This window comes from Entelurus aequoreus, linkage group LG07 (genome assembly GCF_033978785.1).
Source record: "Entelurus aequoreus isolate RoL-2023_Sb linkage group LG07, RoL_Eaeq_v1.1, whole genome shotgun sequence".
NCBI lineage: Eukaryota > Metazoa > Chordata > Actinopteri > Syngnathiformes > Syngnathidae > Entelurus > Entelurus aequoreus.
Genome location: NC_084737.1, coordinates 81,555,525 through 81,571,453, shown reverse-complemented (window position 1 = coordinate 81,571,453; position 15,929 = coordinate 81,555,525). Strand labels below are relative to the sequence as shown.

The 15,929-nt window shown below is 46.3% G+C and overlaps 1 protein-coding gene across 6 annotated transcripts in view; it reads left to right on the top strand.

The window, feature by feature from the left end:
* LOC133653217 (PDZ domain-containing protein 4-like) overlaps window positions 1-15,038 on the top strand; it is a 40,555-nt gene extending 25,517 nt beyond the window's left edge. For all 6 annotated transcript variants that reach the window (XM_062052292.1, XM_062052290.1, XM_062052289.1 and 3 more), the window contains 11 exons: window positions 4,482-4,544; window positions 5,154-5,255; window positions 6,016-6,398; window positions 7,844-8,009; window positions 8,090-8,405; window positions 10,784-11,135; window positions 11,216-11,286; window positions 11,362-11,702; window positions 11,827-11,967; window positions 13,405-13,517; window positions 13,699-15,038. In XM_062052292.1, coding sequence (XP_061908276.1) covers window positions 4,482-4,544; window positions 5,154-5,255; window positions 6,016-6,398; window positions 7,844-8,009; window positions 8,090-8,405; window positions 10,784-11,135; window positions 11,216-11,286; window positions 11,362-11,702; window positions 11,827-11,967; window positions 13,405-13,517; window positions 13,699-13,918 — 2,268 coding nt within the window. In that variant the 3' untranslated portion in view covers window positions 13,919-15,038. The remainder of the gene's footprint in view (window positions 1-4,481; window positions 4,545-5,153; window positions 5,256-6,015; window positions 6,399-7,843; window positions 8,010-8,089; window positions 8,406-10,783; window positions 11,136-11,215; window positions 11,287-11,361; window positions 11,703-11,826; window positions 11,968-13,404; window positions 13,518-13,698) is intronic.
* Window positions 15,039-15,929: the final 891 nt, after the last annotated feature.

Here is a 15,929-nt window from a genome sequence, read left to right as displayed (position 1 = left end):
CACTGTGTGTGTGTTGACTCCATCTGGTCATGTGACACTTTGTGTGTGTTGACTCCATCTGGTCATGTGACACTCTGCATGTGTGTTGACTCCATCTGGTCATGTGACACTCTGTGTGTGTGTTGACTCCCTCTGGTCATGTGACACTGCGTGTGTGTTGACTCCCTCTGGTCATGTGACACTTTGTGTGTGTTGACTCCATCTGGTCATGTGACACTCTGCATGTGTGTTGACTCCATCTGGTCATGTGACACTCTGTGTGTGTGTTGACTCCCTCTGGTCATGTGACACTGCGTGTGTGTTGACTCCATCTGGTCATGTGACACTGTTTGTGTGTGTTGACTCCATCTGGTCATGTGACACTCTGTGTGTGTGTTGACTCCATCTGGTCATGTGACACTCTGTGTGTGTGTTGACTCCCTCTGTTCATGTGACACTGTGTGTGTGTTGACTCCATCTGGTCATGTGACACTCTGCGTGTGTGTTGACTCCATCTGGTCATGTGACACTCTGTGTGTGTGTTGACTCCATCTGGTCATGTGACACTGTTTGTGTGTGTTGACTCCATCTGGTCATGTGACACTCTGTGTGTGTGTTGACTCCCTCTGGTCATGTGACACTGTGTGTGTGTTGACTCCCTCTGGTCATGTGACACTGTGTGTGTGTTGACTCCATCTGGTCATGTGACACTCTTTGTGTGTGTTGATTCCATCTGGTCATGTGACACTGTTTGTGTGTGTTGACTCCATCTGGTCATGTGACACTCTGTGTGTGTGTTGACTCCATCTGGTCATGTGACACTCTGCGTGTGTGTTGACTCCCTCTGGTCATGTGACACTGTGTGTGTGTTGACTCCATCAGGTCATGTGACACTGTTTGTGTGTGTTGACTCCATCTGGTCATGTGACACTCTTTGTGTGCGTTGATTCCATCTGGTCATGTGACACTGTTTGTGTGTGTTGACTCCATCTGGTCATGTGACACTCTTTGTGTGTGTTGATTCCATCTGGTCATGTGACACTCTGTGTGTGTGTTGACTCCCTCTGGTCATGTGACACTCTGCGTGTGTGTTGACTCCATATGGTCATGTGACACTCTGTGTGTGTGTTGACTCCCTTTGGTCATGTGACACTGTGTGTGTGTTGACTCCATCTGGTCATGTGACACTCTGTGTGTGTGTTGACTCCATCTGGTCATGTGACACTCTGCGTGTGTGTTGACTCCATATGGTCATGTGACACTCTGTGTGTGTGTTGACTCCCTTTGGTCATGTGACACTGTGTGTGTGTTGATTCCATCTGGTCATGTGACACTCTGTGTGTGTGTTGACTCCATCTGGTCATGTGACACTCTTTGTGTGTGTTGACTCCATCTGGTCATGTGACACTCTGTGTGTGTGTTGACTCCCTCTGGTCATGTGACACTGTGTGTGTGTTGACTCCATCTGGTCATGTGACACTCTGCGTGTGTGTTGACTCCATCTGGTCATGTGACACTCTGTGTGTGTTGACTCCCTCTGGTCATGTGACACTGTGTGTGTGTTGACTCCATCTGGTCATGTGACACTGTTTGTGTGTGTTGACTCCATCTGGTCATGTGACACTCTGTGTGTGTGTTGACTCCATCTGGTCATGTGACACTCTGTGTGTGTGTTGACTCCCTCTGGTCATGTGACACTGTGTGTGTGTTGACTCCATCTGGTCATGTGACACTCTGCGTGTGTGTTGACTCCATCTGATCATGTGACACTCTGTGTGTGTGTTGACTCCATCTGGTCATGTGACACTCTGCGTGTGTGTTGACTCCATCTGGTCATGTGACACTCTGTGTGTGTGTTGACTCCCTCTGGTCATGTGACACTGTGTGTGTGTTGACTCCATCTGGTCATGTGACACTCTGTGTGTGTGTTGACTCCATCTGGTCATGTGACACTCTATGTGTGTGTTGACTCCATCTGGTCATGTGACACTCTGTGTGTGTGTTGACTCCCTCTGGTCATGTGACACTCTGTGTGTGTGTTGACTCCATCTGGTCATGTGACACTCTGTGTGTGTGTTGACTCCATCTGGTCATGTGACACTCTGTGTGTGTGTTGACTCCATCTGGTCATGTGACACTCTGTGTGTGTGTTGACTCCATCTGGTCATGTGACACTCTGTGTGTGTGTTGAATCCATCTGGTCATGTGACACTGTGTGTGTGTTGACTCCCTCTGGTCATGTGACACTCTGTGTGTGTGTTGACTCCATCTGGTCATGTGACACTCTGTCTGTGTGTTGACTCCATCTGGTCATGTGACACTCTGTGTGTTTGTTGACTCCATCTGGTCATGTGACACTCTGTGTGTGTGTTGACTCCATCTGGTCATGTGACACTGTGTGTGTGTGTTGACTCCATCTGGTCATGTGACACTCTGTGTGTGTGTTGACTCCATCTGGTCATGTGACACTCTGTGTGTGTGTTGACTCCATCTGGTCATGTGACACTCTGTGTGTGTGTTGACTCCATCTGGTCATGTGACACTCTGTGTGTGTGTTGACTCCCTCTGGTCATGTGACACTCTGTGTGTGTGTTGACTCCATCTGATCATGTGACACTCTGTGTGTGTGTTGACTCCATCTGGTCATGTGACACTCTGTGTGTGTGTTGACTCCATCTGGTCATGTGACACTCTGTGTGTGTGTTGACTCCATCTGGTCATGTGACACTGTGTGTGTGTTGACTCCATCTGGTCATGTGACACTCTGTGTGTGTTGACTCCATCTGGTCATGTGACACTCTGTGTGTGTGTTGACTCCATCTGGTCATGTGACACTCTGTGTGTGTGTTGACTCCATCTGGTCATGTGACACTCTGTGTGTGTGTTGACTCCCTCTGGTCATGTGACACTCTGTGTGTGTGTTGACTCCATCTGGTCATGTGACACTGTGTGTGTGTGTGTTGACTCCATCTGGTCATGTGACACTCTGTGTGTGTGTTGACTCCATCTGGTCATGTGACACTCTGTGTGTGTGTTGACTCCATCTGGTCATGTGACACTCTGTGTGTGTGTTGACTCCATCTGGTCATGTGACACTCTGTGTGTGTGTTGACTCCATCTGGTCATGTGACTCTCTGTGTGTGTGTTGACTCCATCTGGTCATGTGACACTCTGTGTGTGTGTTGACTCCCTCTGGTCATGTGACACTCTGTGTGTGTGTTGACTCCATCTGGTCATGTGACACTCTGTGTGTGTGTTGACTCCATCTGGTCATGTGACACTCTGTGTGTGTATTGACTCCATCTGGTCATGTGACACTCTGTGTGTGTGTTGACTCCATCTGGTCATGTGACACTCTGTGTGTGTGTTGACTCCATCTGGTCATGTGACACTCTGTGTGTGTGTTGACTCCATCTGGTCATGTGACACTGTGTGTGTGTTGACTCCATCTGGTCATGTGACACTCTGTGTGTGTGTTGACTCCATCTGGTCATGTGACACTCTGTGTGTGTGTTGACTCCATCTGGTATTGTGACACTGTGTGTGTGTGTTGACTCCATCTGGTCATGTGACACTCTGTGTGTGTGTTGACTCCATCTGTTCATGTGACACTCTGTGTGTGTGTTGACTCCATCTGGTCATGTGACACTCTGTGTGTGTGTTGACTCCATCTGATCATGTGACACTCTGTGTGTGTGTTGACTCCATCTGGTCATGTGACACTGTGTGTGTGTGTTGACTCAATCTGGTCATGTGACACTCTGTGTGTGTGTTGACTCCATCTGGTCATGTGACACTCTGTGTGTGTTTTGACTCCATCTGGTCATGTGACACTCTGTGTGTGTGTTGACTCCATCTGGTCATGTGACACTCTGTGTTTGTGTTGACTCCATCTGGTCATGTGACACTCTGTGTGTGTGTTGACTCCATCTGGTCATTTGACACTCTGTGTGTGTGTTGACTCCATCTGGTCATGTGACACTCTGTGTGTGTGTTGAATCCATCTGGTCATGTGACACTGTCTGTGTGTGTTGACTCCATCTGGTCATGTGACACTCTGTGTGTGTGTTGACTCCCTCTGGTCATGTGACACTCTGTGTGTGTGTTGACTCCCTCTGGTCATGTGACACTCTGTGTGTGTGTTGACTCCCTCTGGTCATGTGACACTCTGTGTGTGTGTTGACTCCATCTGGTCATGTGACACTCTGTGTGTGTGTTGACTCCATCTGGTCATGTGACACTGTGTGTGTGTGTTGACTCCATCTGGTCATGTGACACTCTGTGTGTGTGTTGACTCCCTCTGGTCATGTGACACTCTGTGTGTGTGTTGACTCCATCTGGTCATGTGACACTCTGTGTGTGTGTTGACTCCATCTGGTCATGTGACACTCTGTGTGTGTGTTGACTCCATCTGGTCATGTGACACTCTGTGTGTGTGTTGACTCCATCTGGTCATGTGACACTCTGTGTGTGTGTTGACTCCATCTGGTCATGTGACGCAGGTCAAGCCAGACGGCATCGCCGCCAAGAATGGACGCATCAGAGAGGGAGACAGAATACTTCAGGTGACTCACCACTTCCTGCGGAATGTTGGCCGTTGTCATGGTTACCAGAGTGTCCTGTAGTAGGTGCAGTTCAACTTTTGTTGGAATGAACTCCACAAGATGGCGCTAGCTACATTGAAAGTATCGTCTCTTCTTCTTCTTTGTGTTGTCATCTTGCTGGAGGACTTTACACCTCAACAACACTGCTCTGGTCTTGGAATACATTCATACATACCCATTGGAATAAATAAATCAATACAAATTGGAATAAATAAATAGATACAAATTGGAATAAATAAATAAATACAAATTGGAATAAATAAATAAATGCAAATTGGAATAAATAAATAAATACAAATTGGAATAAATAAATAAATACAAATTGGAATAAATAAATAAATGCAAATTGGAATAAATAAATAAATACAAATTGGAATAAATAAATAAATACAAATTGGAATAAATAAATAAATACAAATTGGAGTAAATAAATAAATGCAAATTGGAATAAATAAATACAAATTGGAAAAAATAAATGCATACAAATTAAAATAAATAAATAAATACAAATTGGAATAAATAAATAAATAAATACTAAGGAAATTTCCATTAATTTTGTCCTCACTGCAGATCAACGGCCTGGACATCCAGAACCGAGAAGAAGCGGTGGCCATTTTGAGCCGAGATGATAGCATCAACTTCTCTTTGCTGCTCGCTCGACCCAACTTGAAGGTGACTAACTACTTTGTGGAGGAGACTAACTACTTTGTGGAGGAGACTAGCTACTTTGTGGAGGAGACTAACTACTCTGTGGAGGAGACTAACTACTCTGTGGAGGAGACTAACTACTTTGTGGAGGAGACTAACTACTCTGTGGAGGTGACTAACTACTCTGTGGAGGAGACTAACTACTTTGTGGAGGAGACTAACTACTCTGTGGAGGAGACTAACTACTTTGTGGAGGTGACTAACTACTCTGTGGAGGAGACAAACTACTCTGTGGAGGTGACTAGTTACTCTGTGGAGGTGACTAACTACTCTGTGGAGGAGACTAACTACTTTGTGGAGGTGACTAGTTACTCTGTGGAGGTGACTAACTACTCTGTGGAGGTGACTAGTTACTCTCTATTCAGTCAACACACTTTATGGAGGTGACTAGTTACAATAACCAACAAGTGGTGGTCTGTATAGGACGCAGTGGTACTCAGGTGTAATACACTTTTACACCACTTGTGGCAGTAATGACAACATCACACTAGTACTCAGGTGTAATACACTTTTACACCACTTGTGGCAGTAATGACAACATCACACAAGTACTCAGGTGTAATACACTTTTACACCACTTGTGGCAGTAATGACAACATCACACAAGTACTCAGGTGTAATACAAACTGTCAGAGTTATTTAGTGGTAATATCTGAGTGGAGTTGGGTGAGAAAAGTGAAGAACCCTGGTTCAGACGGTAAATAGGTGTGTCCTCTCTCCTCAGGACGAGGCAACAGAGACCACCAGGGCGACCCTGGAGGACCGAGCCTCCTTGGACATGCTAAATAATCAAGACCCCTCCTCTGGTTCTTGGAGCCTGTGTCATGGAGGACCACCAGAGTTGTCCAGCGGAGGACAACTGGATGATGATGAAGGTGACACGGAGGAAGGACAAAAGGCGGAGCGCCCAGTGCCCCTACCCCCGCTGCTCAACCTGCTGTCCACAAGTCAAGACCTGGACAGCGGACTGGGTCGCACCGACGACAGCACGCGCTACGAGGAGTCCTCCGAGCACGACCTACTGGGGGATCAAACCAGCGCCTGCGACACCGGCACCACCAACACACCCGGCAGCACCCGCAAGTTCCGGCCAGGACCCAGTCCAAGGTCAGGCCCCAGGCCATAGGCCTTTTGGTCTTTAATGTTACTTGTCTAGCAATACTATTATTGTATTCCCCTCCTGGCACTAAACCAGTTCTTGTTAAAATAGTGGGGGGTGTCAGGGGGGGCCTGAGAGGCAAAGGACTTTTTCATTCTAGAACAAAACACATGCCTCCAGCCAGGGGGCAACACTGCTCCAATCAAGCAACACATCCTTTAAAGTTGGATTACATTTAGACCAGCACTTCTTGTATCTGGGGGGCATGATAATATGTCAGGGGGGGGGCATGATAAGGTGTCGGGGGGCATGATAAGGTGTCAGGGGGGCATGAGGTGGGGCGTGAATGTCTCTAAGGCGGGCATGAGAAAGAAAGAATTGAGAAGCGCTGTAAAGCAAAACAAGTCCCAACTGACTTGAAACTGCTGGGGTTTGTCCTCCTCGCTGAGGTCGGGAAGTCATTAACTTTTCCGCTTCTGATTCCATTTTCCATTATTCTGAGTCGCTTCTATGACGCTTCTCTTATCCATTCTTATTTGTAAACAAAGAGAAAAAAAAGATGGATGGTGTTTAGTTGGGAGCTAACATGGCCTCACTTAGCATAGAAAGCTACTTTTGCAAATACATTTTAAAATAAATACAAATAATCTTTGTCACATTTCTAGTAGTAGCGCTGACATTATTAGTACCTGTAGTATTTAGCTCAGATGACTGCGCAACATTGATTGCATGCTGGAATGTTCCAATGTTGCAGCATCTTGTCTTCCTCTTGATGAAAGTATTCAAAGAAGCGCTGTTGCAATCTTTGAATAGTAAAATGTTGCCGAAATCCGGTGCACTTTTTCCACCCGGTGTGGCCATGTTGCTGATATCCTCACCCGGAAGGTTGGATAAGAAACTGTTTGCATGACTGGCAAGCGATTCCAAAGACTTGATACACTGGGAACCGTTTTTCCATTCCCATCACTACTCTTCGGTCTTTGAGAACAGGTGACGTCACTGTTTCAAACTTGAATCAAGGGTCCTTGAACGCATCACACTTAACATAACTCAGGCTGTCACAAATAGATTAATTATATTTGCATTTTCACCTCATCCTTGATGTTGTTATGACGTCTGTGTTGAGTGAACAGTCAAGTGTTCCGTGGTGACTTTTCCACTTTCAGAAGAAACTAAACTAAACATTTTTGGGTGTAGGTAGTGTTTAAAACGCATTCCTCTTTTGATTTAAACAACTTTATTATTGACTTTTAACAGCAAAATGGACTTTTATGACATTGTATTTTATAACAGACGGACTTAAATGAAAGAAAAACATCTTTAATCTTTACAAAAGCCCAGGCCATGGTCATGTGGCCCCCAAGTGGTCGTGGTCCTAAACAACATCAAGTATTTATGCCACGGGCAAGACATTCGCTTGAACTACCTCACATTTTTCGGTTTCCTGGCACAGACTAAGTCCAAGACCCAGTCCCGGGTTCTGCCCGAGCCCCAAGCTGGCCCCCAGTCCTGGCAATGGTCGAGGAGACACGACCACTCCTTTCCTACACCTGCCTGACCTGCAGCTCTGCTCTGACTTTCTCACTGGACCGGACTGGACGGAGCCAGCCCACAACAAGGTACATCTAGGACGGGACTTCCTGTAGGTGTCCCAATGGTTTTGATCAGATAGTCTAATCATCAACCTCTGACTCCTTAGCCCCAGCCGCACAGGAGTCCTGGAAACACGATGACCATGCCTGGCCTGACGGCGGACGAGTGCCAGCGGTACCAGGGGCTGCTTGAGATCAGGTACCAGTACGAGTACGAGTCCCAGGTCAAAGAGTCAGCTCTTGAGGAGGGAAAAGACGGAGAGGAGTGGGAGGGAGAAGTGAGCGTGAGCGAGCACCAGATGGCGCTGGTGGAGGAGGAGCTGCGTCACCTGGAGTTCAAGTGTCGCAACATCCTGCGCGCTCAGAAGATGCAGCAGCTCCGAGAGCGCTGCCTGAAAGCCTGGATGATGGAGGAGGCCGCAGGTAACCACGGCAACCACAGTAGTAACATTGTTTGTCCAAAAATCCAAGTTCCATGAAACTTTGAGGAAGAACCAAATATATTTCTGTCCGTATATCCCAAAGCTGCTTCGTAACATAAGCAAGTCGCAGTTTTTCAATCTCTCCCCCGCCCAAACCATGATATTTGTCTTAGGAACACCCAGGACTGGGTCAAGCAGACAAACCATGATATGTGTCTTAGGAACACTCAGGACTGGGTCAAGCAGACAAACCATGATATGTGTCTTAAGAACACCCAGGACTGGGTCAAGCAGACAAACCATGATATGTGTCTTAGGAACACTCAGGACTGGGTCAAGCAGACAAACCATGATATTTGTCTTAGGAACACCCAGGACTGGGTCAAGCAGACAAACCATGATATGTGTCTTAGGAACACTCATGACTGGGTCAAGCAGACAAACCATGATATGTGTCTTAGGAACACCCAGGACTGGGTCAAGCAGACAAACCATGATATGTGTCTTAAGAACACCCAGGACTGGGTAAAGCAGACAAACCATGATATGTGTCTTAGGAACACCCAGGACTGGGTCAAGCAGACAAACCATGTCTTAGGAACACCCAGGACTGGGTCAAGCAGACAAACCATGATATGTGTCTTAGGAACACCCAGGACTGGGTCAAGCAGACAAACCATGATATGTGTCTTAGGAACACCCAGGACTGGGTCAAGCAGACAAACCATGATATGTGTCTTAGGAACACTCATGACTGGGTCAAGCAGACAAACCATGATATGTGTCTTAGGAACACCCAGGACTGGGTCAAGCAGACAAACCATGATATGTGTCTTAAGAACACCCAGGACTGGGTAAAGCAGACAAACCATGATATGTGTCTTAGGAACACCCAGGACTGGGTCAAGCAGACAAACCATGTCTTAGGAACACCCAGGACTGGGTCAAGCAGACAAACCATGATATGTGTCTTAGGAACACCCAGGACTGGGTCAAGCAGACAAACCATGATATGTGTCTTAGGAACACCCAGGACTGGGTCAAGCAGACAAACCATGATATGTGTCTTAGGAACACCCAGGACTGGGTCAAGCAGACAAACCATGATATGTGTCTTAGGAACACCCAGGACTGGGTCAAGCAGACAAACCATGATATGTGTCTTAGGAACACCCAGGACTGGGTCAAGCAGACAAACCATGTCTTAGGAACACCCAGGACTGGGTCAAGCAGACAAACCATGTCTTAGGAACACCCAGGACTGGGTCAAGCAGACAAACCATGATATGTGTCTTAGGAACACCCAGGACTGGGTCAAGCAGACAAACCATGATATGTGTCTTAGGAACACCCAGGACTGGGTCAAGCAGACAAACCATAATATGTGTCTTAGGAACACCCAGGATTGGGTCAAGCAGACAAGGACAATGTTGCTGCCATCTAGTGACCATATAGTCAAACTACATTTGCTGGACTTCAATAATAATGCTTTATTGACAAGGGCTTTTATATCCAAATAAAATGTACCTTCATCAAGGAATGGATCTAATTGTATGATGTAGTGTTACGTTCATAACATGAATAATATTCAATCAACTCCGACTTGATCATGACAAATACTGACAGCCAAGAAGGATATTCATTTGTACCAGTTTTAATTGGTGAGCTGAGGCTGCTTGATGTTTGGTGCACACCAGTTGACTTCAGGGATGTTTGATGCAGTTTTTTCACTGGCAATTGTGTTTTAGCGACACCTACTGGCCACAATAATTCATGAAGTTAAGCTTATGACGCCATAATTGGAGTGATGCGGACACATTTGTTACTTTAGTTTTGCTATTGCTCTCCTATATTTAGCGCTTATTTCTGTTGTGAGCGCTTCGTTCCACCCTTGTTTACCCTCTTGTTGCTAGGAGCGCTGATTGCACACACCTGCCTCTGTTAGGTGATTAGAACTCGCACCTGCGGCCAATCCCAATCAACACCTTTATATGCCAGTCTCGCTGTCCAGTCGGCGTGGGACTATTGTTTGCATTTGGCGAGCGTTTATCTTGTACATTCTTGTGCTACTGAGTACATTTCTTGTTAGCTTTTCATGTTTCCTATGCTTTGCTAAGACATTCACCTTTTGTGCCTGAGGCTTCTTTATATTTTGCCTACTGCTTCACAAACACACCTCACCATGCCAAGACTTGACATAATAGTACAAGCTGAAATAAACCAGAGGTGTAGTGAACCTCACCATACCACTAAATTCCTCCTGTAGGTACGTGCCTTCACATTGACCCTAACCCTAACCCTGCAAAAACATGAACATCCTCATATGTGTCGGACTTGGTATTAATGAATTCAAGCTCATTCACACAATTTGACGGGCAGGTATTTTTGACGGCGATGAGAGTCTAGAGTTGTCAGCCATCAACGAGCTCCCGAAACGTTCCAATGACAGCACCGGCGCCTACAACAGCAGTCGCAGTACTCCATCAGTCAGCTGTGGGCAGATACCGCCTCTCCAGGAAGAAGACCACAACACAGGCAGACTGCCAATGTCCCCGCCTACGCTCTCAGCCCTCAGTCACCTTCCACCCTTCAACTCGCCCATCGCTAGCCGTCGTCGAGACCGTGAGAGGCGTCACTCAAATGTCGGGTGCTCACTCTCGCCTGGCGCTGGACAGAGTTACGACCAGGGGAACAGCTCACGCTCCATGCCTTCCACGCCTTCCAAGTTCAGGTTCAAACAATTTCCACAGTCAAAGAAATGTCTTGATCCTTAAACATCAGTTTATCTAGAATTGGTTTGTTCCTACACAGATCTCTGTCCAAAGAGGCGGGCTCATCTTCTAGGAGGGATGTGGCTGACGAAGGGCGGGGCTCCAAAACTGGTAATAAGCCTCCTTTTCATGTATTAACGTCCCTATCTTGCATAACGGACTCATGAATGGACATTTGGCATGCAGCTGCCACTCCTATCAGGCATGGAGGAGGCAGCGGAAAGTCCAGCCCCTTCTTGTCCCACCAAAGTAGAGTCAAACCCTTAGAACGCTACCAGAGCTGCATCGCGCTGCCTTCTGATGGCCTGGTAGAGCCGCTGGATCGGCTCTTGAGAGAGAGGGGGCGAGGAGAGGGGGAGGAGAGAGGGGAGGGCACAGGCAGCAGCGGGCCCGCCAGTCCCCGCAGCGTGAACAGTGCCCCATGTGGTCTGGAGGAGCAGCACGCAGCCTCACGGTTGGGACTGGCGTTACCGCTTGGGTTGCTGCACTCGTCGCCAACGTCTACATCACAGCGCATGGAATGGAAGGTAAGATTTAAAAACAAAAAAATGTAGCTGATGATTCTTTTTTGTGTACTTACCCCTTTTGTCCTCCTTGAGAAACCCTGACCATCTCTACTGTTCAGACTGCTTTCTCTGTTTTCACATTCAGGTGAAGATCCGCAGTGACGGCACTCGTTACGTGGCAAAGCGGCCTGTGAGAGACCGCCTGCTCAAGGCCAGAGCCATGAAGATCAGAGAGGAACGTAGCGGCATGACGACTGATGACGACGCTGCCAGTGAGATGAAGCAGGTACCTCAACCTCTTCTGTGGTGGGTACACTATGGGCACCACTTTTAATCCATGGATTTACCTACCAGATGTGGGACGACAGTCCTGACCTATCTGTGGATCTGAATTGGAGTGAAGAGTGTTCATGCAGAGTGAGACATTTAATTATATGAAAGAAAGTCCCCATTCTGGTGTACGTCGCACATTGCAAAGATTCCTAGGAGACTGCAGCCGGGCATTGATGAAGAAACTATTTAGTAGGACGACAAGGTCCAAGATGTCCTGATTATCTATGACTATCGGCAATATGGGTCCCCACTTTCGCCCAGCTTTTCAGAATCTCCAGAAGGTTAAGACAGTCAAGCTCTTTTGGCAAACAAGGCGCCTTTCCAAATGTTTGTAGTATTGATACAATTACCTAGCATAATCACTGAGACGTAATATGCTTCACAGCCGGGTAATCTGCCAGAGAGACATGACTTGCTGAGCAAAAGGGTGGATATGGAGTTCTTACTCTCCTGATCTTGCATTGAGTGACGGGAGCTGAACCTGTATGGCCCCTCTGGTTTCCATGTTGGAGTTCTGCCTCCTCCAACCCAGTTTCTGCTGTTGTTGTTGATTCGGACCTTTGCACGGGACTCGCAAAGATTGCCTGCTTGTAGTTCTCCTCGTAGGCTGTAGCAATTCGTAAGACCTGCGGGGTGCAGGTCAACACCTGACACCGAGAGCAGCAAGGATCAGCAGTTGGTTGCAAACGATGTTGGGAAAGGGTTGCGGCCATCACACGTAATGGAATGGTAGTTACATGTGGGACCTTGTTATCTTTAGTCCATTTGCAAAGGCGGCAACCTCGCTTGCCGAAAGACGACCAGAAGCTGCTGGTTCCTGAGGGTTGACGTCTCCTGGGTGTTCATCAGAGCCCTGTTAGTCGTATTGCGGACCTAATACCGCTGGGTGCCAGACCTGTCCACCATGGGTTGCCTCACGAGGAACTGAAGTTCCAGACAGCATGGCTCTGACAATACCATGTTGCCACCACCCCTACCACGTTGAGGAAGGGTTGGACTTAAGGGGGGAGTTGTTACTGTTGTGTCCTTGGGGAGGATGCATCACACACAGGGAAGCTTCAATGACCAAGTTACTGACTTATGACCCAGATCCGGTACCCGGGTGCCGAACAATGACAGGCCACAGCTTATCAAAAAAACGTAGACACAATTTCACATTGTGTGTGACAGTAAAGGTCTTCTTATGTGTTATTTGTGAGATCCAGTCATGGCTTGTGACTTCTACAGGTGTCGTCTTCACAGTTGCATAAAGCAAGAAGCATATGTGGTCTCTATGTAGGCAGCTTCGGTGAAGTCTTGAATGTACAATCCTTGTATCGTTATCATCGAGGGCACTGTATAGGTGGTGTATCCCAATACATGTCAATTGATTCAGTCTCCACACCAACAGGGGCGATACTGGAGCAAAGAAGAGAGGAAGCAACAGCTGCTGAGAGCCAGAGAGAACAGACGAAGGAGAGAGTTCATGATGCAGAGCCGCCTGGACTACTTGAAGGGGGATAGGTAGGACATTTCCTGTCATACTATGTTGTACTTTTAATTAAGCTACCAACCAACAAATGAAAACAATTCTTGATTGGCCATGATAACATGCAGAAAAATGAGAATCATGCCATGGCAAAAACTGACAGCTGTGAGAAGATGTGACAATGTTATGCAAAAACTCTTTACCTTTCCTCTGCAGGGATGCATCCTCATCACAAGGTGGCGCTGAAGAGCCTCCATCTGTTTATGTACACAAGGACAACAGCATCCTCCTCCTGAGCCAGAAGAGGAGCACCAAGAAGAGGAATCGGCGCATCCTGGACAACTGGATGACCATCCAGGATCTGCTGGCTCACGGCTCGCGATCTCCAGACGGAAAGAAAATATTTAACCCGCTCCTCTCCGTGACCACGGTGTGACCCAAACAGGTCATAACGAGAAGAAAGACACAGAGATGCTGTGACCAAATCATTGCTTTTAAAAGTGTGGGAATAAGGATTCTAATTGTGTGGAATTGATTGTTGATTATTAGAACTGGAAAATGCAACCAGCAGAGGTACGGATGATTCAGTCTGGACTAGTTTAATGTTGAAAGAAGAACAAGAAGAGCTAAGTCAATGCATATGTCCACTATGGCAAGTCTACTGTGATCAATATACTAATACGTCAATTCATTCATTCAAAATAACCCCTTGTTAATTGTCTTTATCTGCAACCATAGCAGAAACATATTTGACATTGGTATTCTCATGTCTCTGTTCCTTCACCATTCCATGGCCGACACACAGAACAGTGGTCAGAGAGAAAAACAACTCTTGTAGATCAGAGCACACGAGATCTTATTGGAAATCAACAATTTCAATTGTCTTTAACATTTCAGGCAGGACTTTCCTCCAGAACTGGAAGTTCAAATCCACCGTTGCCCAGCTCTCATTATGGCTGCTTTGTCGCAGAAGAGTTTAGGTCAAGCCTTAAAAAACAAAACCCCAATAACTCTCTACTATATCCTTGGCTGCACCTGGAGATTCTGTCCTTAAACATAACCAGCCTTGTCCAACATCTACAAACAACAATTTGCTGGAAATGTCAGCACAAAAGCCCATACAGTCGCAGAGAACACCACAGAGAAAGCACAAGGACTCCCAATTATTTCCTAAAGATCTGGTCCAATGGTCCGCATTGTTCCTGGATCTCAGGTTGAACAAACAGCCAGACTCACCTTTCAAGTTCTTGGGAAAATACTTTTCAAGCAAGGGTATTATCACTTATTAGAGGTGAAGCGGACGAAGGCGGGAGCCATGTTTCTGCCTCACACGAAATGCACAATGCCCACCAGGCAGCTTCTGTTGAATGTACAAGGTCACAAGCTGCACATGTTCCAGACCAGGTTCTGCTTCAAGTCAAGACCAACTTGAGTTTCAGTTCAAAAATGTTTTTATTGACTTAAAGAATGCATGGATTATTCAATGATTAAATATCATGCTTCAAATGTAGTCAATGTTTGTACTTCACATGCTATAGAGTTCTTTACAGTCAATAAAGTACACAAGCTGTTCCAAACCACTTCCTCGTGTTAGTGACTTGGTTCTTTACAGTCAATAAAGTACACAAGCTGTTCCAAACCACTTCCACATGTTAGTGACGTACCTGATTAGCATTAATTGATAGTAATAATGATAAAGACATGAATGTTTTCATACAATACCCTTAAGGAAATCTACTTTTGTCAGCAGTCTAATCATCAATAAAGTTCCATTAGCAGCCAGAACTATTGTACTGTGATGTGGTATGCTTTGGATTTGGCTTTTCTCTTCCCTTCATTCTGCTACAAACTGACCTTATTTTCTCCTGTTGAGGAGTCTGACTCCACTTACTCAGAGTTAGTGCAAAAAGCAAGACAATCATTTTTGAAGGACACAACTCTGTTGTTGTTAGCAATCTGATCAGGAGGATTCGACAAAAAACGAAGCAAATTTCCCCTAGGAAAAAAATCCATACATTAGTTCCATACACCACAAGACTATGACCATAAAATCCATTGCATAGATAATCATTTTAGAAATCAATGAAAGATACAGTGGAACCTTGGGATACATGTGCACCAGCTTACAAGATACTAGCCGTCTCCTGGTTAGTTGATTGGTTGCCAGCAAAAAGTCAGGTTATGAGCCTCCCCACCGCTAGCTACTCATACGTATAATAGGGGTGTACCCATGTGATGGGATGGGGACACCCCTAATAGTACATATAATAGGGGTGTACCCATGTGATGGGATGGGGACACCCCTAATAGTACATATAATAGGGGTGTACCCATGTGATGGGATGGGGACACCCCTAATAGTACATACAATAGGGGTGTACCCATGTGATGGGATGTGACACCCCTAATAGTACATATAATAGGGGTGTACCCATGTGATGGGATGT